At 38.6% G+C, this 24,294-nt stretch overlaps 1 protein-coding gene across 1 annotated transcript in view; it reads left to right on the top strand.

Moving 5' to 3' along the window:
* Nucleotides 1-24,294, top strand: part of CDH8 (cadherin 8) — a 334,891-nt gene that overhangs the window by 204,845 nt on the left and 105,752 nt on the right. The window contains exon 8 of the mRNA XM_058527946.1: nt 12,198-12,334. Coding sequence (XP_058383929.1) covers nt 12,198-12,334 — 137 coding nt within the window. The remainder of the gene's footprint in view (nt 1-12,197; nt 12,335-24,294) is intronic.

Below are 24,294 nucleotides of genomic sequence, written 5' to 3'. Positions count from 1 at the left end.
TGGGCCTCAGGATACAAATCAAGTTTGGGATGGTCTACTGAAGTATGTAGCTTCACGGTAAATGAGAATAAGATTTATGAACCTCCTTAAGAAGGGTCAAAGTTATGGAAGATATATTAATGATGCAAAGGACAGCCAAAGACCTAAATGTCCTTCCAAAGCCAAGAGTCTGAAATTGGACACAACAGGTGTGGAAAGGGAGCAGGACCCAGAGCATGGTGAAGTCGTGGGGGTCTATTCACTGACAAAAGAGAAGGCATGCCTGTGTAACCTTTATTAAACCTCGAGTACATGATATTGGGCTTTACACTTGCTTAAATACACAAGAATAGGTTAGAACATGTGGGCAGGCATTGGGTTTAGGGATGGGTATTTTTGATGTAAAATACTTTTGTCCTCCTAGAAAGAATTCCATCTTTTTGAACACTGAAATGGTGTGCTTACGTTATTACTATTGTGTATTATACAAGTCAGCAAGCTATTTCGACATAAATGCATTTCCAGCCCTTAAGAGTTAACGGGCCACATCTTGTTCACTTATTAATGCCCAGCACTTACCATAGGTCCTTAGTGTTTACTAAATAAGCCTGCATGTCCAATTAAAATTTCAAAATGTGTATAACTTTATGACATTTTCAAAAAACGTGCTTTGATGTAGTTATGCACTACTTTTTTATTATTTCTTGGGTGTACATGTTATCCATAAACACTTTTTTTCTATGTAATAAATGATTTTGACCAAAATTGGACAAACTAATATAATCAAATACAACCATACTTGTGGCTATCCAACGGTTAGTAAGAGTTTATTATCTGTCAGATACTGTAGTCAGGATATTATACTTATATCTCACTAACTTTATGACTGGGAAAAATGCATATTATCCAATTTTACAACTATAGACATTGAGAGGACAATTTTTATGGGCTACTCAAGTAATTTCTAGGGAGGATTAAATGAGAAATTAATATACAGGGCTTAGCAGAGAGGCTAAAAATTAAGAAGGCCATGATAAATACATTAAATAGATTATTAAATCTTAATTCTGTGTCTGGTTCTGTGGTCCAGACTGCTACATATTAAGGTGCATTTTCTATCTTACACCATCTCTGTTCTATTGTCCATGTAATATTCATCAACTTTGAATGTTCTTTCAAATAGAGCAAAGGCATCATTGGCATGATTGACAGTCCCAAAAAGATTTTTAAGAGAGTTGAAGGATACTCTTCACTCCTAGATTTCCCTTGACCTCCTTAAGTCATCGTGGGCCTGTGGAGATTCCTGGGAATTGGTTGGGATTCCTGTGACCTTAGGGTGAACAGTGATCATCAAGGTCATCATGGGGGTTTCAATATAAAAGAGTTTATCTTCACAACTCCAAATCTCCCATCACAGAAAAACATGCACCAGAGATAAATTTTACATAGCCACTGTAAGGTCCAGTTTCCATGTATTTCTGGAAAGACTTAATTGTCTTTTTTGTTAATATTTATGTAAATATTTCTGACCAGTTTGGTGTATTTGAATAATTACATAAAAATGGCTAAAGAAGACAAAAGAGAGAGAATATTTGTCTAGTTTGAAAGCAATATACATTAGTTATGGGCCTTCCATAAGGATGTTTCCTCAAGAATCTTCCATCTCTTTTACTTCCCACATCCATCCAAATAATCACCTAGTCCTGTTTATTTTACTTTCTAAGCTCAAACACTGACATCTCTAATGTGAGCAGTTATAATAGCCTCATTTGCCTGTCTCCTACCTCTTGATACTCATACAGCTACCACAGATCTAACTCAATTTAGATCTGTGCTGTCCAATATGGTAGCCACTAGCCACATGTGACCCTTTGAATTGAAATACAATTAATTTAAATTAAGTAAAATAAAAATTTCAATTCCTCAATTACACTAGCTAGGTTTCAAGGGCTAAATAGCCATATGTATCTAGCGGTTACCATATTGGACAGTACCAAGCAGACTTCTACATCACAGGAAGTTCTGTGGAATTCAGCTGTGGTTTAGACCATATCCCTCTCTTGCTTTGGTTTTTCAAGTGGATCCCCATTTCCTACAGGGAAAAAAATTAATTCTCAGCATGGTTTGCCAGGTCCTTCATGAGTTGCTCCTTGATGCCCTTCCCCCATTGAATCTTGAACTTCAACCACACTATCCTTTGTTAAGGTCTTCAAGCACACTGAACATCTTTCTAACTCAGACTTTTCGTATTTGCTGTTTCTTTTGGTAGGAATATTTTTGTAATATTTTATACCTCTCAGCCCTTTTCCTTTCTCTTCATGAATATGTCACTGTAAGTTTTCAAAAGGCTTATTTACTTTCATTGTCTTTCTCCGTATATAGAGTCAGTTACATGAAAGCAAGGCCATGTCTGTCTTGGCACCTAACACAATGCCTTGTACATAAGAGATATCCAGCAAAGAGTGAACGAATGAAGAAAGGAAGAGGCAAGAGGGAGAGAAAGGATGGGAAAGAAATAATGGGATGTTCATCTGTCAGATCCTAGCTCTTACCACACCTAATCTGGTCCTTCAATTTCATAGTTTTCTAAACAAATAGAAACTCTCAAGATTTTCTACGTGCATTCCTTTCTGCTAAGGATGCTCTCTCTACGTATTCTACCTGGAAAAATCCTACTCATTCTTCCCGTCCCAAACTTATGCTACATCCTCTTGGTGTCATCACTTACCACCCCTCACCCTTCCCCAGGCACATTTGGAGACCCTTCCTCAGTGCAATGTAAGTGTGACTTTATTACAGAGACTGCCACTTTTCGTTTTAAGCAATGAGAAAGTCACAACCAATGTGTCTGAGAGGAGAGACTTTATTCAAACATTTAGCATCATACTTGACCAAAAGAAGCCGTCACTAAAACTTTATTAAAATTAAATAAAAATTTTAAATTTAATGCCTTCACAGTATGTAAAACTGTAATCCATTTTTTCATATTTGTGCCATCATATGATATTTAGAATTCTCAGTTATGAACAATTATTTTGATGACTCAGGGAGAAAATTAGAGTTTCTCCAAAGATATTATGTAGATATTGAAGAATTAATCATGAATCAAATTTTATCTGAGATTCACTGTAAAGAATTCTTTTTTTTGGTTCTGTGGCTGCATAAGATTCTGGCTTTATGATGTTATTTTTCCAAGGTGTAAGTGGAACAGACTATAAAACAAAACACACACTCAGGAAATGGGACCTCATATGAACTGACAGATTTGGAATCTGAGATTTCTGTATTTGACCCTAAATAAAGTAAAGATACCTGAAGATGATTGTGTTGGGTGAATCTGCTTCATCCTTTGGATGAAAACAGTAAGTCAAAATATGACAATATTATGTCTCTCTCTACATGGACACCACACACCAGAATATTTCAAATATTTTATTGTTGTTTAAAAATACCTAGATATTTGACAGAGTGTCTTTTAGAAACAATGATAAATACTCAATGTAAAACTACTTTTAAAAAGCATGAGGAAATTACAATGCATTATCTAATTCGGAATTCACCTTAACCTTTAAATGAAGACAATCTTATTGTTCTCATTTTTTAGATGAAGAAACTGAGGGTTAGATATATAAATTGGATTAGCATAGAAGTTAGGAATAGAAAGATCGTTTCTTGGGAAAATCATCAGGTGTTTCACAAATATTACAGTGGGAAGAATATAGTTCAGAATAACTTTTTAAAGAAATCTGTTATTTATTTATCTTTATCTGATTATTAAGGTAATCAGCGTAGCTGCTTGTGTACACTCCAGACTTGAACCTGCACAGTTTGCCCATGTTGCACTGAAGTCATTGGGAGTGAAACAGGAGATGCCTTGACGTTGGGAACTTGGTTCTGAAAATCCTTAAAATGTTCTTGACATTGTCACAAACTAATGTTCTTTATCGCAGACCAGAAACTGTAACTGGGCCGGGGACAGAGGGTCTCTGTAGCAATGTAGTGTTCCAAGCAGGGTTGGGAAGAGGAGGTAGGAGATGTTTTAAATGAATAAATTAGTGAATGTATGTACATATAATATTTGGATATTGACAACAAAATCTAAGTCTTGGGCTGGCCTGGGGATGTAGTGGTTAAGTGCCTGAGCCCTGCTTCGGGGGCCCAGGGTTCATAGGTTTGGATCCCAGGCGTGGACCGACACACTGCTTGTTGAGCCATGCCGTGGCAGTGTCCCATATAAAGTGAAGGAAGATGGGCACGGATGTTAGCCCAGGGCCAATCTTCCTCAGGAAAAAGAGGAGGATTGCCAACAGATGTTAGCTCAGGGCTAATCTTCCTCACACACACAAAAAAAGTCTAAGTCTTATACACACACACACACACACACATATATAGGGGGTGGGATTTTGTGCCAAACGTTGGTATGAAATGTAAAAGTTGGTCTGCATTAATTGAGGCAACATATTACTCAGGTAAAAGTTGTTATCTAATAACAATGGTAGCAGCAATGCAGAATAGGGTGCTATTTGCCAAAATAATAATATCCAGTTGTCCATTTTGACCTATTCTCAACCACTGCACCAGTGGTATCTTCTTCTGACACCAATTTACTTCTGATCTCTGCAAGCAACTCTTAATTGAGTAAACTAGTGACATGAGTTTATGTTCCCAGTCAGAATACTGTAGGTTAAATTAGAGTCTCCAAACAAGGCGCTAAGTATCTAGGTAGGAATGTCCTTGCATCTGTAGCCTTAACTTCACAAAGTAAAATGATGAAGTCCTTAGCATTTACTTCTAAGACATAGAGGTACATAGAACCTACATTTACTGTAGGTTAGAGGAACAGTAATATTGAAGCAAACCAGGATCATGTTGGAATAAAATGGGAAAGTCTAACTAGGACTTCTGTGAACGTTGGTTATCAAAGACGATGTAGTTTCTAAAACATATCCCTTGTACTACAATGAGAATGTCTATTTCCAAAACTTCCATCATTAGAATTGACGTTAACATGACCCAAGAAGCCCCTTTTCTCACATGCCACTTCCTACTGTTACTAAGAAATTTCTTCTTACTTGACAGGAAGAGGACTCTCCAAAGGGTAGTTTGCTCTTCTCAGAGCAAGGTCTTTTGTCTAATGCATCTTAAGTAATTCTACAAAAGAACAGCAAACCAATGATTGCGTATTTTTAAGAAATTGGAATGGAGACTTCAATGCTAGAGATATAAATCGTATGACTTTCAAGATATGAAATAGAGGGCATTATTTTCAGTAGATACAGTATAAACCAAAATGATTATTTTTTCTGTTTAACTCCTTCCTATCCCATTTCCTCATTTTACTTGTATTTCTTTAGCACCATGTTTCACACATAATAACAATTCATGCTCCATAGATGTTTGTATATCCTTCCAATAATCAGTTATTGAGTAACGGCAGTGCAAAATCCCAACCAATGTGATATTGTGATATAGGAATCAAACATTCTCTCCTTGTCCTAACAGCACAAAAGTCTGGCAAATGTTTAACTGTAGAATAATAGGAGGGACATCCTTCAGGAAGGGAAGCTCAGGAAAGACTCAGGACAGGTGCAGAAGGCTCTTGGGGGTGAGCTGTGAGCAAGGAAACCAATATAGCCTCTCCTCTCTTCAGCTGGGAGTCTGTGCTCTATGGAGGTACTCATAGTAACTGATATTTTGAAAGAGGTGAAGACTGGTATAGACAAACACTATTAAGAGTTTTGGGATGTCTTTCTAGTGTGACTTGAGAAATTCTATCTTTCCTGAGGCTACTAAAGGATGTGAATGATGATCCTTATTTATATCTTTCCATCTCTGGATTTTCATTTCCACAGTTCCTCTGGGCTCGAAGAGATCTCTTACAGATTGAAGAATTGGCTCCACACATTTATTTATTAATTTACCTAATGTAAGTCATGTATCAACTCCTTTACTGCAAAGCACTACTCTGTGAAGTAGATATTTTCTCTCACTTATTGCTGACACTATGAGATTATGAGTGGTTATATAGTTTCAAGGAGACTCCACAGGTGATATGCCACTGAAGAGTCTCTGGTTTCTCTGATTGTCTTTCTTCCACTTTGTGTGCTGATATTCCAAAAGACACTGGGAATTCCAAAAAACAGAGTGGCTTGAGGGTCTACTTACGAGATAGCTATTCAAAATCATGACATCCTGAGAACTTACGTGGTATACTGGATTCTAAAATTTAAGTTGTTCTCCAGGTTTATTTGTAACCTACTCTGTTTTTCTTTGAAATTATTTTCTGTTAATTGGCTTAAGGAAATTACCTCTATCAGAGTCTTATAATCAAGTTTTTCCCCTTGATTGCTGCTGATGTAGCCGCATCCCACAATGGAATGAGTAGGAGGAAAGGGGGTAAATTGAGATAATGGAGTGGATGGTGGCAGCTTAGAGGAGCAGAGGAAAGCAAGCTGAACCCTTGCAGCTAGAGATGGAGCGACATAGCTATAGTATGTGTGTGTGGGTGTGTGTGTGCAACAAGCATCTTCTGAGAACATTCCTAAAAATGGCATGCTTCTAGCTTTTTTAATGTAATTAATCTTTAACTGTAATTGATTTTAAAATTATGTAAAAATGTAATTAATTTTAACTATGATATAAAACTCACATAGTGTTCATTATGAATACAAAATTAAACATGTCCAATAAACCTTTGAATCTGCAATGGTCAGTTCATGGGACAAAAATTTTGGTCAGAAAAGTTGGTGGAAAAATAAACATCTAAAGTGGTGTCAGAGGTGCAGGCACTGGTCTCCCCACTTTCTCCCTCTTTCCAGCTTTGTTTTATCACTTTAACTGACACCTCTGTCTGTTTGCTTCCACTGACATGAGAACCCAGATGAACTTGTTTAGGGACAGAGAAGCAAGGAGGGGAAGGAATGCTAGCTTAGACCTGAGAAGGGACCAGAGAATCATCAGTAGACACCTATTATTTCCAGACAAGTAGTGACAACATCAAAGATTTTAAACATGTATATATTGAGCATTGATTATGTGCCAGACACTGTAATAAGTGCTTTATAGGTAATACCTCACTTAAACTTCATAAAATCTATTATTATTCCTGTTTTACAGGTTAGATAACAAAGGAGCAGAGAGACTAATAACATGACTAAGAGCACATCTGTTTAAGTGATAAGGTCGAGATGTGAACTCAGGCAGTCATACCCTGGACTCATGTTCTTTGTAATGAAATTATGGACATGTGTGGAGCCTGTGACCTAGGACTCTTCTGGTAGCCTAAGAATAAACAGCCAGAAACTCAGGTCATGCCCTCATGCAACAGAGCAGAGTAGAGCTTTAGAGAAAATGAAGATGGATTAAAAATTTATTCTGGGGCCGGCCCCATGGCTTAGCAGTTAAGTGCGCTTTGCTACTGGCAGCCAGGGTTCGGATCCCGGGCGCGCACCGACGCACCGCTTCTCCGGCCATGCTGAAGCGGCGTCCCACATACAACAACAAGAAGGATGTGCAACTATGACATATGACTATCTACTGGGGCTTTGGGGGAAAAAAAGGAGGAGGATTGGCAATAGATGTTAGCTCAGAGCCGGTCTTCCTCAACAAAAAGAGGAGGATTGGCGTGGAAGTTAGCTCAGGGCTGATCTTCCTCACGAAAAAAAAAAAAATTATCCAGAGGTCTATAAAGAAGATGAGAGATGGAGGCTTTTATTCCTTGGCTTTCAAGAAAGGTCTAATTTCTTATCATCTTATTTAGTAAATCATCTTTAATATGTATTTCACTATATGGCATTTTAATACTTAGGCATCTATAAGATGCTCAAATCAGTGTATTCTAAAATAAGAAAAATAATTACCTGGCTTTTGGTTAGGAATATTGAGAACATAGGTAGGCATTCAATGACGTCACTGTCATACAAATCATGTGAGAGCCCTTGGCACAGTGCCTGATAGTGGTCAGCATAAGTTTGTGCTGGCAAAGTGTGCCACACATAGCATCTCATCCGATCTTCACAGCAATCCTTTTAGCCAAGAACTAAGATCATCCCCTTCTTATGCTTGAATAAGGTGAGACTTTCCTGTGGTTGGTTTATGCATGGACTTCAGAATGAATCAAACATGAGTATTCATTCTGGTTCTGCTCTTTACTAGCTGTGTTATTTAAAATGCCCTAGGCTCTGAGAGTTTTATTTTTCTCTTATTCATTCTATAAAAAACCAAGGAGAGTAGGATGGAAAAAGGAAAAGGCATCCATCCAGCACTGTGCTTGGTACACATTTGGTGTTTAATGCGTGCTTGTTGACTATGCTGAGTCAGGATTTTCATGCTGTTTAGTAGTTATTGGGAGCTTTGATCATAAAGTCTACCAGGCAATAAAATGTATGAAATGTCCATATAGACATCAAGGGGCTTCTTGAAATAGTTGAGGTAGACTTTAAACTGAATTTTAAACTAAGTCATTTTTTTCCATCAAGTTCCACCCATTGTGTAATCTTGCAATATTATGACAGTCTTACCTCTGATCTTACTAAAGGATTGTATTTATAGCCTATTTTATAAATTATTATGACTCACCCCATAAAGTCTGTCATGAACTGGAACTTTAAAAAATGAGAAAAATATCCCTGCCTCCGTGAAAGTTATGAGAGTTAAGTAACACCCAAATGTTTTTCCAGTTTTATGCTATTTATAAACTGTTAAGAAAGGAATCTTCTCCATCACCTTCCAAGTAGGGAAGTTTATTACAGTTTTGTCTGAGGGGACGTGATGATGATGATGATGAACAAATCTTTTGCACCTACTAAGTACCAGAAACCAATTTATGCTTTATTTTTATTCTTCTCAATCACCCCAGGGATATGGGTACTTTATATTTGACCAGTGAAGAAATTGAGGCTTAGTGAAATTAATAATTATCCCAGAAACATATATAAATAATGGAGAGAGAATTTATTCCAAATTTGAGGTCTGCAGAATATAAATTTGAATAAGAACTTAAACGAACAACATTTTTTTTTTAAATATCAACTTCCAAAACCCTGTCATTGTTCTCAATGCGTCTTCTAGGCCAGAAGTTCTAGGCAGTTATTGGACAGCAATCAAATAGCCATGTAGCATGTTTTGGATTTGGGATTCAAGAGTATCAGTGATTAGACTGATTTTCATTTACTGTGGCCTCTGGGAAATTGGTTGATGCATGAATATGTGAATGTATATCAGCAATGAGATAATAAAATTACTAGAACCCAGCAATGATTGCAAAGTTTATTTATGAATATGATGCAGAAAGTGATAATTAATCCTCTGGACATTTCTTAGCTCTTTTAAGAGTCAGAGTGTTCATGATATCTGGAGCAAAACATGTCTGTTGGATTATTTTACAGTTAAACTTGGAATCTCATTTGTCTTGTCAACAATCATTGGTCCCCAGGAAAATGGCTTTTAGTCTTCTTCCCATAATTCAGCAGATTCAAATGCTTTGTGATGAACACTTCCTCCTGCTCAAGATTCTGCAGAGAGCACTGTCAATCCATATATGCCTCTGGGTTCTTAAATCCTTTCTGAATTTCTCTGGTCATCCTGGGGGTTGGGTGTGGGGTCGGTTTGTAAATGCCTGGTGTCTAGGTGCAAGTCAGCATCTTCATTTTCTTTGTAGCTAAATCTTTACTAAATCAGGAGTTATAAGTTCACATTACATGTTTTTTTCCCAAGGAATTTAGCAATAATCTATTGTCAATAAAATTAAGTACTTTTTTGTATTATTCCAAACTCTTCAATGATGCTTGTCTTTGGTGGGAAGGATTTAAAAGGGGTGTCTTTTTTCTATAGTATTTGCATTTGGTATAAAAGATATGAACACCATTTCTAACGAAAAAGAAATTGCTAAAAGGAGGAAGGAACTTTCCATATCTTTATCTATCTATCTATCTATCTATCTATCTATCTATCTATCTATCAATCATCTATCCATCCATCTATCTATCTTCATAGGTAGATATAGATACAAATAAGTAGATGCACATAAATAAGTAGATATACATAATATACATAAATATATAATGTTTGCAAGGAAATCCACTAAAATATTAATGATGTAAAACTAAAGGTGGAAAATTGTGGGAAATTTTTTCTCATTTTCTTATAAAAATATAGACTTATTCTTGATTATATAATAAATGTTAATTTAAAACACGTACATGGGGCTGGCCCGACGGTTTAGTGGTTAAGTTTGCGTGCTCGGCTTTGGCGGCCCAGGCTCACAGGTTTGGATCCTGGACGCGGACCTACACTACTCATCAGGCCATGCTATGGAGGCGTCCCACATACAAAATAGAGGAAGATGGGCACAGATGTCAGCTCAGGGCCACTCTTCCTCAAGATAAAAAGAGGAAGATTGGCAACAGGTGTTAGCTCAGGGCCAATCTTCTTCACCAAAAAAAAAAAAAAACTATACAAAAAGAAAATATGCTCAGCACCAAATAGCCATGGGCCATGTTTCATATTTAGGGTTGATGAGTATCAGTGAATAGAGAGATTTCATGTGTACTTCCTAGGAGGTCACCTTAACCATGAAGACTTCAACCATGAACCCTTCCTCCTAGAATGGGATTGTATATGTGTTTTGTCCTAGTTTGGGCTGCTCTGGATATGCAGTACTATACACTGGGTGGTTTAAACAACAGAAGTTTATTTCTCACAGTTCCAGAGGCTGAGAAGTTCGAGATCAAGGCCCCAGTAGATCTAGTGTCTGGTGAGATCTTGCTTCCTCGTTTGCAAGTGGTTGTCTTCCCCTTGTCTCCTCATTGGTGGAGAGCAGAAAGTGATCCTACGTCTCCTCCTTTTTCTATAAGGACATTAATCCCATCATGAGGGCCCTACCCTCATGACCTACTCTAACCCTAACTACCTCCCAAAGGCCTCACTTCCAAATACTGTACTATCATATTCGGAGTTAGGATTTTTTTTTATTTTTCGTGAGGAAGATCAGCCCTGAGCTAACATCTGCCAATCCTCCTCTTTTTGCTGAGGAAGACTGGTCTTCCTGGTCTTCCTGGTCTAACATCCGTGCCCATCTTCCTCCACTTTAGATGGGACGCTGCCACAGCATGGCTTGCCAAGTGGTGCATCGGTGCGCACCCGGGATCCAAACCGGCAAACCTCGGGCCACCGCAGCAGAGAGCGCGCACTTAACTGCTTGTGCCACCAGGCCGGACCCCGGAGTTAGGATTTTAACATATGAATTTCAGGGGGACACAAACATTCAGTCCACAAGACCCTTCTTTTGGCCTCCATTCTATCCTTTTCGTTCATTTCACTGTTTATTTATGGGCCAATTTTTCTAATTATGCCATGTGTTCCTTCAGTCATGTACCTTACTGGATTTGGCATTTCATAGTCAAAGCACAGATTTTGGTGTATAAAAAGGATATTTATAAATGTTGTGGAAAAAATAATTCCTATATTATCTTAATACTTAGTGCTCTTGAGAAGCAGTTGGCTCTAAACGTAAAACATCTAATGTCTTATCTGAAAGAGTTTTCTCAACAGAGGAACTACTAACCTGTCTGTGTAAAATTCTTAATTCTATGAAATCTTGTGTTGTAAATCTGCTAAAATATCTATTTCAACTAAAAAGTTATTTATTAGCGTATTGGTAACCATCTGATATCTATGGACAGACACTAATGGGAAACCTAAGTGTACACTTTATTTAAAGTGGAAACAAAACAAACCAACAGCAACAACAACAAAAACACATACATGTCGTCTAGTGAAATGTAAGTTTTTCACAAACACGCATTTCCTTTGAATTGCTGTAAATAACATGCTGCCTAGCACCATCCTGCTTTGGGCTTGAGTTCATTGTTTTACAAGATATTTTGTGGCAACTGCTAATTATCATAAGCTGTCCAGTAAATGTGATGGATTGTCCAATTAACTCTTCGTCAGCATCCGTTTTTGAAGATGCTACCTGTTGAAACTGATGGCAGTTTATGACCTCCATGTTGCTTCTGTGGCTAATTACTCCTTGGACAATAATTATTAAGTTTCCTGTGCCTCATTCAGTCATTTTGTTTTACAAATTATGATGCCGCTGAGTTTCCCCATTCATTGGAATTCACAACTATGGCTCTCCAAGGATTGCTAAAGTTCTGCTGTGGAATGTATGGATCATATAAACATTGAAGTAGATTACAGATATATCTGTTTTGTAGGTTTTCCATCGACCGGCACACTGACCTGGAGAGACAATTCAACATTAATGCAGATGATGGGAAGATAACACTGGCAACACCACTTGACAGAGAATTAAGTGTGTGGCACAACATAACAATCATTGCTACTGAAACTAGTAAGTGCCTGCGTTTAATTTCTTCCTTGTGTGACTGGGTTCAATTTATGCTTAGTGATCACATGATAAACGGTCTCTGTTTCCGTTAAATACTTTGGCATTGGAACTTATTTTATTGTTCCCAAGGAGGCTTTGAACGAATCATTTCAACACAAAGTAACTTTACACTGTTGTAAATTACCCAAGGTTGTAACATATGTGGGAAGGAAAAATTCTTATATCCAAATATTCTTATATCTTATATCCATTACTCAGGCATTAAAAACAATGTTTTGTTGGCCAGCCCAGTGGCATAGCAGTTAAGTGTGCGTACTCCGCTTCGGTGGCCCAGGGCTCGAAGGTTCGATCCCCGGTGTGCACCAACACACCGCTTGTCAAGCCATGCTGTGGCAGCATCCCATATAAAGTAGAGGAAGATGGGCATGGATGCTAGCCCAGGGCCAGTCTTCCTCAGCAAAAAGAGGAGGATTGGCAACAGATATTAGCTCAGGGCTAATCTTCCTCACAAAAAAACAAAAAAAAACAAACAAAAAAAGTCTTTTGCATATTAAAATATGGGGAATGATTTAGAAAGTTAGATAAAAAGGTAGGTAAAAATAGAACCCAAGAACTATACAGTATAATTTAAATAAGTGGACACTAACATATATATTATATAGAAACTATTGCTCACATATTTAAACTACACACATACATATGCACATACACAGGCAGAAAATATAGAAGAAAACTTCACACTCTTAATACATATTATTTTGGGGAGATGAAATTATAGATGATTTTTTGTTTTGTTTTCTAGAGTTTAATGTATTTTTCATGGTAATCAGACTATTTAAAACTGTAACTTCAATATAAATTTTTTCATAAATTACATATGAAAATGTAAGCTTTTTTTTAGAGGACGTTACAGGGTTGTTAAAATAATACATGTTAGTTTTTCTGTCAATTTTTAATGAGCATAGCTTCTTTGATAGCGCTTAATGACACTACTATTGCTTCTCTAAACAACAGCTATATGGTAAAATTTAGTGCTACACTGTCTTTGAGAACTTATACTCTGCCTCACCAATTTTTTTTTTAATACAAAAACATGCAAAAGGGATATGATGTTCATTTTATGTCCAAACAAAATATATTTTGCTTATTATCTGAATCTCTTCTTTCCATAAAGGACCTAATAAGGCCTTCACGGTTTACACAGATTCAAGGGAGACAATAAATCCTTGAGGGAGTTGTGAATCTGAGTAAGGGAATAAAAACCAGCATTAAGAAAAATTCATGGGCATACATACAATACAGAGGGTGTAGATGATAATTATAGGATGTGAGACCTAAAATCCGTTCTATGCTCTCTAAAATCTGGTCAACGCTTTCACAGCAAGTGTGAACACACAGGAAACATCTCTGAGATACAGGATTAATTTGTTTGTACAAAGAAGAGTTATCCAGGCCTTCAGGAAGGGCATGGTTTTCCCTGTTCTGAGAGGTGGGGAAAATGTCCTCCATGGAGCCTTATTTAAAAAAAAACAAAAAAACAAAAAAACCACTGTGTGAAAAAGTGAAATATCAAGAATGAAGAATGTCTGTTTCTTATAACAACCTGGGATGCAGGCGAAGAACATACAGTCAACTTGATATGCAGTTTCAATCCTACCCAATGGAGGGTTCTGGAGAGAGGACAAGCTTTGGAAACTTTGGTGTTTTTTTTGGCTTAGGAGTACCATTTTCTTCCCTTGTGTGTTGCTCTGGCAGTAGTTTCCCCTGTAACATTAAAGAATAAAGCAAACAAAACATACCAGTTGGTGGCTTTGGCTTATTAGAAATGTTAACCCCATCTAGAGAGGTACAGACATGATATTTTTATAATTTATAATGTTGGAGCCATATTATCACCTTAAGATTCTGAGAAAAAGTATATCTATTTAGATTGGTTTAAGGCTTTATAAAAATACTCTAAAGGATTACAGTTTTCTTTCAAGTATGTGGGCAGTAATTACTTTTAAAAGAACTTTATGATGTATTGGATACAACCTAGTTGAGTTAGCCTTAATCCATGACACTTTTTTATGAGATGAATGCCTTCACTTAAATATTATCAAAGAGGTCCTAATTATAAGGATCCATGTACTCCATTCTCAGGAGTAAAAAGAAATGAATACACAGAGCAGGTGGTTAAGAAGCATTTCAGCGGCAATCCAGAAACGAAAGACTCATTTGCAAGGAATCACAGACAAGCCAGAAGCCAGGCACAGAACCAGCTGCTCCAGGGTAATGAGCTGTTAACTCCAGGGTGACACGGGTACCAACCCCAGTCAGAGAAGACATTCATTTCCTCATTCACTCAATCATTATTTATTGAGTCTGCGCTATTTGCTAAGCACTCTTCTAATGACTGGGGATATAGCAGTAAGCAAAAACTCAAAAACCTTGGTCCTCTTGAAGTTTTCCTTCTAGTGGCACCTGCATATGGAAGAGTGAGTTGAATCTGAGAGATAACCATAAAGAAAGACACAGAGGTAAGGAAGAAGATGATGAGTGTTGGAAATTACGAGCAGTTCTATGTTGACGAAGTGAAAAAATGTACAATGATGGACTTCCTTCAGTGAACATATGATTATATTAAAAACTGTATCATAAAACATATGAAAAAAATTAAGCCTTTATATGTATCAATAAGATAACTAGTTAAGACTATTTTTAAAGTGGTAGAGTTATTATTATAAATGCAGCGTAATCACATTACAAAAAATAGCAAAACATACACCAGATAAAATTTTCTTCATGGCTTGAGAGAAATCACTCAAATATGTCCCAGGTTCAGGTTTACAGCTGACTCCATAGAGAGAACAAATACAGAACAGCTCTGCCCACCTGAGGGCCAACAGCTTGTCCGTGAACCTTACAGAATTTAAAATATATAACCCAAACTTATATTACTCAGTTGAAACAGGGGGAGTTATCTCACCTTTTAAATTAATTAATTTATTTTTACTCAGAGATTGAAAATTAAACAAAGTGCAGAGGCTTATTTTGGCGAAGAAACAAGCTTAATTCAGGAGGTTAAACATTTCAAGAAATGTAGAACTGTAAACTTAGATATCAATCTGCTTTTTAAAAATTTTTGCATGTAACTTTCTTATAACTATAAAGAATGACAGTACAAAAGAGAACTTTAATTTTTAGCTATAAAATATAAGCTGAGGTTGGCATAAATCTAGAAACTTTAAATGTACAATTAAGCCATATTTTTCTGAATCATGAAAGGAAGTAGAAATAAGATCACAGAGAACACAAGAAAAATTGGAATTACCATGAAAACGGCTTAGAAACTTGTTTTGACTTGGTTTTATTATTTAGCCCATCACGTAATGTTTATCTTCCAAAGCCACAGACCGCATCTTGGGGAAAAAAATATTAAAGGGAGATTTATTGTATTTGGATGAGATGAATATTTAAAACCACCGAGGACAACAGAACCTCATAGGGAGAGGTTCTAATAAAGATAAAGAAATATCCATTTCAGGGAGAACAATTTAAAATTACTCTCAGAATGCCATCTCATCAGACAAAGATTTAAACAAATGAAATTAAGCTAAAAAATGGATTTTAGGGAGGTCCATCTGTTATCACTTAATGAGGATGGAAATGTCGTCCTTTATCCTCTTGTGTCAGATTCACTTAAGCAAGGCTGAGATGCTTCAGTATGTGTATTACCCAAGTATTTCAGTGGTAATAAGTCTAGCTTGCCATCCCAATCAATGGGCACATCTCATTACATGAGCTGGCAGTTAGATGCCCATGTGCTAACAAGAGATTAGGCTTGTATGGCGTATCTCTGCTAAGCATCTCTGTTAGTAGCAACACTATCCCCTGAAACTATAGTAGATAGCTGCTCTTTACCATGGCACTGAAGGTTTAAGGTAAAATTAGCCAACTAATTAAACACTGCAAAAGTATTATGCAAGCCCTACAATGCATTTAATTCTCACAAGACTCTGTGCAAGTAGGTACTATTATTATATGCATTTTTCAGACAAGGAAACTCACACACAGCTTAAGGAACTTGCTTAAGGTATCATAGAAAGCAAAGATTGGGTAGGGGAGCAGGATTGGTAGCCACGTTTAACTGCAGATTACATGTTCTTAGATGCCCTCCATGGAAGAAACCTCTTTTATATCTTCTTTCCTTTCATCCTCCTGCTTAAATTGAGCTTCTGACACTGCCACATCATTTCCTGAAGCAAATGAATGAAGTAGTTCTGTGCAAAGCAGAAGGCTGGTGAGGGACAAGCGTGCAGTCGAGGAAAGAACAAGCATGCCCTCCATCAGGCCCTCCCATTATCTCCTATTCCATTTTTTTGGTGAGGAAGATTAGCCCTGAGCTAATATCTGTTGCCAATCCTCCTCTTTTTGCTGAAGAAGATTGGCCCTGGGCTAACATCCATGCCCATCTTCCTCTACTTTATATGTGGGACGCCTGCCACAGCATGGCTTGATAAGCAGTGTGTAGGTCCGTGCCCAAGATCTAAACCCTCGAACCCTAGGCCACTGAAGCAGAGTGCGGTGACCTTAACCTCTACGCCACAAGGCCGGCCTGAGGCCCTCCTATTCTAATGTTTATAACTCGGGGCAGGGATATTGCCTAATGAACAAAGCAGAGCTTTGAAACTGTTCAGACTGGAGTTCTAGTCCCATTTTAGAGATCAGGGAAGTGAGGAACAGAGAATAGAGAGTCCAAAATACATTTTAGGGGACAGCGTCAATGAAGATCACAGAGAACTTAACTAACCCAGCTGATCCAAATCATCTGGATAATTGCTTAAACCAAATCAAAAGAGTTCTGGCTTTTGCCCAGGACCTACTGAATCAGAATCAATTGCAAAGGCAGCAGTTCAGGAATCCAGTTTTCACAAAATCTCCCACCTCCTCTCCACCCCCCAATCAGCTGTACATTATGCGTTAACAATACTGTGAAGGAAGGCAGAGAAAGGTGAGGTGTTCTTTTGTTTGTTTGTTTTGGTCTTTATTTTTTGTTATTCCTGTGGTGATTAGGTGCTATTTCACTGAGGTGAGATTTGAGCTAAGGCTCCTCAGATAACACACAGCATTCCTTTAGGTTAAGCAGGGTGGTTAAGAGCTACCTAAGAGAAAAACAAGTGAGTCACAAGCACAGCTGTAGGAGAAAGGATATTGAGGGACAGTGGGGGAATCAATACGTTTAGAACAGTCTCTACAGGGGCATCATAGAGGCATTGAACGCCAATTTTAGAGTGTTCTTCCCAGAGAAATTGGTGACATGGGATGGAAAGTGGCAAGACCCACTGACGCTGTGTACTTGGGAGCAGGAAATTGGCATTTATAGAAAGCACACTGCTTTTGGTTACCTGAAGGTATGTAAAGCAGGAAGCACATAATTGCCCATTAAATTAATGTCTTTGAGTTAGCAATAATGCATTGCTCTGGCCCACTACAGTGGGCTGCACACAATATTGCAAATGAAGCTTTTCACTAATGATGGTTAAATCTCCCAGGGAAAACACTAGTTTGATAGCACTTAAGAAATGTTTCTTTCTGGCATAGGGCCCAGTTGCCAGAATAATTGCTTTGTCCAACCCAGGCTACTTAGGAAAAATATATCTTTATAGGAAGCTCATTGTTTAGAGAAATCTTGGGTCCTGGAGTTGGATGGAGTTGGCCACGTCTTGGCCGTAGAACCTTGGCCAAATTATTCCTCCTCTCTTGCTTTCAGTTTTCTCATCTATGAAATGGGAATCATAATTGTTCCTTAAAAATCTTGGGCACAGTGAGAATTGACTTAAAAGTGATAGTACTATAGCTCTTAGTTTAAAATCCCTCTACAACCTTTAGATATTGATGAATAAATTGTGTATGTTCTTGTTAATACAGCCGTGATCCTGGGCTTTGAGTAACAGCTTAATTTTAAATTATTGATTTGGTTTATATTGTATGTTACCCCTTCTCCTCCCCACAACAACAAAATTGGTAATCATGGCCTGGGCGTTACTGTTAGGCACAGTTATGTTTCTTCATCGCACTGCTGACATGTTTGCTCGCTGACCTTCCTCTTGTTCTTGGTTCAGGCGTGGCTGATTGACCAATGGCTGGCTTTCTTCTTGGAGAGCCTGATTGAACAGGGACTTCAGATTTATATCAAGATCCTGTTCAAAATATGTAATCTCTCTCTCTCTATTGCCTATGGCATAATCAGGACTAGAGTTTCATTAAGGTTAATGCCATTCTCTTGTGTAGGATTGAAAGGAAGCAGATGAAGAGAAGCCGTTGTCCGGTTAGATAACGCTCACAGAAGGGAACGGGTGACGAGAGCCTGAGGTGGAGAGTGAAATTCAGGGGCAGGAGTGGTTAAGGGACTCCCAACATCAGAGAGCCTGTAGCCTTTGGGAATGACTGTCTAGGAAGTTGCTGGGAAGGTCATGGCCAGTTCCTATCAAGATCCCCCTTCCTCAGACAAGCACGCAGGTGCTGCAAGGTGGAGGTCAATATTCTTAACAATTAGGACTATAATGAAGGGAAGTAGAAAATAAAATATATGAAAGTGAAGGGGAAGCTACAGGTTCTTGGAAAAGGGATCAGCAGCCAGGACATAATTCCCCATAGGGAAGAATTGGAGTCAGTGTCATTCCAAGTCCAAGAAGCTGCCTGATTCAGGCCCAAAATGAGTAGCATTCTGTGGGTGGCCCATATCCATGTTGTTTTAACCACTATGGTGCCCACGTCCTGTACCGCCACTCCAGTTCTTTGCATATTGACTTGGGAATTTCTCCCTTATTTTCTCTTTGTTCTGCAACTGTTCTACCAATATCTTCCCCCAAACTCTGCATCTTTTTCATCTTTGCCCCTCTTTTGTTCTAATCTACTTAGAAAAAGCATGCAGATTGAGACTGAAGATACACATTTTAACCAGGAACTCCTTTAGGATGTCACTATGACTAATAGCCCCTTAGTCCTAACTAGAAAAAGACAGACAGTAAGAAGTTTCTACCCTATGGCTTGCCCTGGTCACTCTCCATAAACCGCCCTCCTCAAAACCTCAACATTAGCTCTTACTGTGGACAACTGTAGACAGGATAGAAAGAAGGTAAGCAGCAAACTGTAATTTAAGGTTTTCAGGTGCAAGTGGCAGCAAACTGGCCACTCATAGCAAATGGTCATCTCCAGGTTTGAGGGTACCAGATAAAGGAGGGTGGACCCTCTAGGGAAGGACCTAGATATTTGAAGAGATTATAAAGATTGGATAATATTAGGTAGATTTATCCTCAGACTTCGGTTTCTCTGGGGACAGAGAAATCACAGGGACTTGGGGAGAAAGTGCAGATATCAGTCTGGAAGTCAAAGAGAATAAGGTAGGAGTTAAGTGACCAAGCTTATAAGTCATTTTGCTTGGGTGGAATTATTACTTTTCCACTTATCCGCACTCACTCCATTGGTAAGTTACTGAACTTCTCTCTGTGGCTCAGTTTCCCTATCTATAAAATGGGGAATGTACTGGAACACCTTTAGAGGCGTGTGATGAGGGGTAAATATGTTTACACGCTAATATCTTTCCTAACAGAGTAGACTTTTGATAATAATGCTAATGCTGATATTAATTATTATAACAATTATAAAGTAAACATTGCTTTTATCATTATTATATAATTAAAGTGGGTATGCCCCAAAGTAACCTTTTTGTCTTCAAGTAAAACCACCCAGCTTCGTTCTGAGGATATACCAAATCATGAGTTTGTTGAGGAAGGATAATCTTGAGATTATTTGGGAGGTATAATTTTCCACAAACATGTGTATCCAATAGAAGGATCTTCTTCTTTCCTCCGTCAGTCCTAAGTGGCCTGGCCAGATTGGTAACTTTAAAAGCTTCCTTCTTGTGCCGGCCCCGTGGCTTAACGTTTAAGTGCTCGCACTCCAATGCTGGCGGCCCAGGTTCGGATCCCTGGTGCGTGCGGACGCACCGCTTCTCTCGTCCATGCTGAGGCCGCGTCCCACATACAGCAACTAGAAGGATGTGCAGCTATGACATACAACTATCTACTGGGGCTTTGGGGGAAAAATAAATAAATAAAATTATAAAAAAAATTAAAAAATAAATAAATAAAAGCTTCCTTCTTGGGGCTGGCCCTGTGGCGCAAGTGGTTAAGTGCGTGCACTCCGCTGCGGTGGCCCGGGCTTCACCGGTTCGGCTCCCGGGCATGCACCGATGCACCGCTTGTCAAGCCATGCTGTGGTGGTGTCCCATATAAAGTGGAGGAAGATGGGCATGGATGTTAGCCCAGGGCCAGTCTTCCTCGGCAAAAAAAGAGGAGGATTGGCAGATGTTAGCTCGGGGCTGATCTTCCTCACAAAAAAAAAAAACGCTTCCTTCTTACTCAAAGCCAAGGTCATAGATACTGCTATCACCACTTTCTCAGCAAGCAGTATTGGTTATTAGTTAAAAACGCAAACTATGAAGTTAAATTTTACAGCTAAAATATTGGGTTCGACATATGCTCTGTGTGTGATTTGAATAAGTCATATAATCTCTTTAAGCCTCAGTTGCTATATTTGAGGTTTTTTAAGAGTTAAATGAGATAATACAGGTAAAATGCGTAAAACAGAGCCTGGCATACATTAAAGACTCAATAATGTCCTTTCTTTTGCCTTTCTCATGCCTCTACCCTCTCCTTCCTCATCCTCCTCTCTTATGCTCCTCCAGATCAAACCTGGTGCCTACTCTCTCCTATATTCCCGTTACTCCTCTGTCTAAACATTCTATTTGTCATTCACTTCTCCCTTTCTTCCCCAGTCACTTGTGCTTAGGGAGAAAGGGAACCAAAACAGTTATCTGGACAATCTGATTTATATCAGTTCATTTCTGCTGCATAATAAACCATGTCAAAACTTAGTGAGTTAATAAAGTTCTGGTTCCTGGTTCTGTGGGGCATCTGGGCAGTCCTTTTGGTCTGAACGGGCTGTGCTAATCTTTCTGGTCAGCTGATGCTTTATCTGGGGCTGGATGGTCTATACTGACCTCATATGTGTATATGGCAGGCTGGTTAGGCCAAGGTGCCTTAGTTGGCACATCTCTCCTCTGCTCCACGTGGTCTCTCATCCTCTAATACACTAGCTCAGCTGCCTCAGTGGTGCTCTCAGGCTTCCATGGAGCAGCAAAAGACCAAGCACTGTCCAAGTCTTTATGGGCATCAAGTTTGGAATCCCGTTGGTCAAAGCAAGTCACATTACCAAGAGCGGGTTCAAGGAGTGGAGAAGTAAATATCACCTCTTGATGGGAGGAGTTGGAAATATTATGGGCACTCTTTTTTCTCTTTTTTAATTTATTTCACCCTGGGGTGCTAAATCTCAGTATGTGTAACCAAGAAGTGATAATGAGCTGCAGCCTACATACACATAGGTACTTCCCTGCCTTTCTTCCAGAATCCTCTTCTCAGTATAGCACGTGTACATCCAGAATTCTCTGCTGCAACACTTTACTTACTTGGGAGAAAGGATCAGACACGATATTTCTAACAGCTGTCAACTGGTTAACTATGGATTCTTTAGAATTTCAGCTTAAATAACATTTGTATTACACATATTACATCTATTAACTCATTTGTAATGCTACAACAACTTCTGCTGCACGAGTGCTAATATAAGCATTAGCTATTACTATTACTATTTCCTGATACCCAAGCTGGGTCAGGTTCCTTTGTGATAACTTCTCACAGATCCACGCTCTTTGCCTTCAAATGACTCGTTGAAGCTTATAATACCCATTTATTTGCTTGAGGTTTTGAGAACACATTTGTAAAGGAAGAAATAAGTCAAGTCCTTACTCTCATGAAACTTTTTATTATTGCTTTATTATTGATACTGTTTTATCCTGAGAGCCTAGCACAGTTCTTGGGGCCCCCAGTAAATATTTGCTAAATTAATTAATGAATAAAGGAAATAATATATTAGTACCACTAGAGAGTACCCTGATGAATTCTGACTCCAAACAGACCACTATTAATCGATTGCTGAAAAGGATCTTTCCTTTTTAATATCCCAACTCAGCTCTTTGTCAAAAGTTTCAGGCAGACAGGCACATATACACTATGATTTTCTGGATTTTTTAAAGTCATTCTTTCCTGAGTGACTGAAGCTGAGACTAAAGGGCAGGAACGATTGCACTCTCCTTGTATGAAAATTGTGGGGCATTGACTGTGCTCACAGGGAAGGATTCCCGTAGAATATCAACCCATCTTGGGAGTCAGAGACCATGAGAAAGGTGTAGGCAGAGAGGAGCCTCAGGTCCCCTTTCTCTTTCCCCAAGGAACCAGGCTTCTGATCTGAAAACCTTTATTTCTCTTCCCTTCTGAGAGCCTTGAGGCAAGCCCTGAATAATGCCAGCCCACGTTTCATTACCCAACAAGCCTGTTTATCATTTAATCTGATCTGTATTGAACAAGTGAAAGCAGGTTACGAAGCAGCAAAGCCTAAAGAATGAAAATGCAGCATGTTTTCTGATTACAGGAATCCCTAATCCAAAGCTTAGAAACTGGGGCTAAAAATAGGCACCAATTCACTCTCTATCCACCCCTACCCACCTAGCTTTTCATTGCCAGGTCAAGTGGCCCTTAAGCCAGATGGGAGACATTTAAACTATGATAATTTGCTTTTATCTAATTTAGGGTGGCAGGGCATTGGTTATTCTACACCCTCATTTATGATACTTATATTTTCTTGTTCCTGGACCATCTATAGGACAAGGATCCACCTCACATATTGCCCAAGGTCAAGGGTTATGCTGTTTGTCACAAGGATATGTTGTGCCCTCTCTCTTTATGACTGACAATTCTATCCACCTAGGAATTCAAATCAGCTAAGAACGAAGAAACTAATATCCTTTTAGCACCAACTTTAGGCCAGGCATTGTCTTAAGCACTTGACAAGCACTGTCTTATTTCAGCCTCAGGGAAATCCATTCAAGAATGATGAGGAAATCCTCTGAGATGTGAAATGACCTCCCCAGGTCTACATTGCCAGAATTCACAGAGCAGGTCCCCCCAAAATATGATGCTTCCATCTTCTCACATCGATATTATTCCTCTAAAGTTTCATAAATAAATAATACCCAGAGCAGATAGGGTTCAGCTGATTTCAGCTAGTATTACGTGTACACCTACCGTGTGTTAAAAGTTGAGCCCACGAAACACAATAAGACGTGACTCCTTTCTCTCTGAGCCTTAATAGTGGAGGAAAGAAATAGAATATCAAGAGCTTTTCTCTAAGGCATGCGTTTGAAACTTACATATCATTTACTAGAAAAGCATGTAATTTGGAATAGGGTAAGATTTCTCCACTGGATGGAAGAGACAGTGTTCTCTGGGAAGATTCCCTGTGGAAGGTGTATTTTCATCAGGATCATGAAGTAGCAGTAGGCTTTTGTCAGAGATTCATTTCCAAATTAAAAAATGTCTTGATCAAGAGGAGAAGAGCTTAAAATATCTTCTGAAGATGAGGGAAATAAAGAGAGAGAAGATATGGTTGGAAAGTTAATTGAAGCAAATTATGGTTGCCTTTGGATGCCAGGTCAAGGAAATGATACTATTCTCTGTGTCAGAGGGGCCCATCAAATACATAGTAATATCAGAATAAGGGAAATATTGGGCTCAGAGTATTAGCATTCAGATTTAGGAGCAGAATAGATTATGGATCAAATGGAGAGACTAAGACGTGGAGAATGGAAAGAGAAGAATATGGCCATGATCTGGTGTCCCTTAAACTCTATGGTGCATCAGAATCACCTGGAGGGTTTGTTAAAACAGAGATATTTTGGAACCAAGAATTTGTATTTCTAACAAGTTCCCATATGAGGCTAATGCTGCTGCCCCAGTGACCATACTTTGAGAACCATTGCTATGATCCCCACAGTCCTAATTTAGAATAAAACTAAAGCTGCA

This window comes from Diceros bicornis, chromosome 32 (genome assembly GCF_020826845.1).
Source record: "Diceros bicornis minor isolate mBicDic1 chromosome 32, mDicBic1.mat.cur, whole genome shotgun sequence".
Taxonomy (NCBI): domain Eukaryota; kingdom Metazoa; phylum Chordata; class Mammalia; order Perissodactyla; family Rhinocerotidae; genus Diceros; species Diceros bicornis.
Note: the sequence above shows the minus strand (reverse complement) of the source record. Positions and strands in the feature narration are given on the sequence as shown.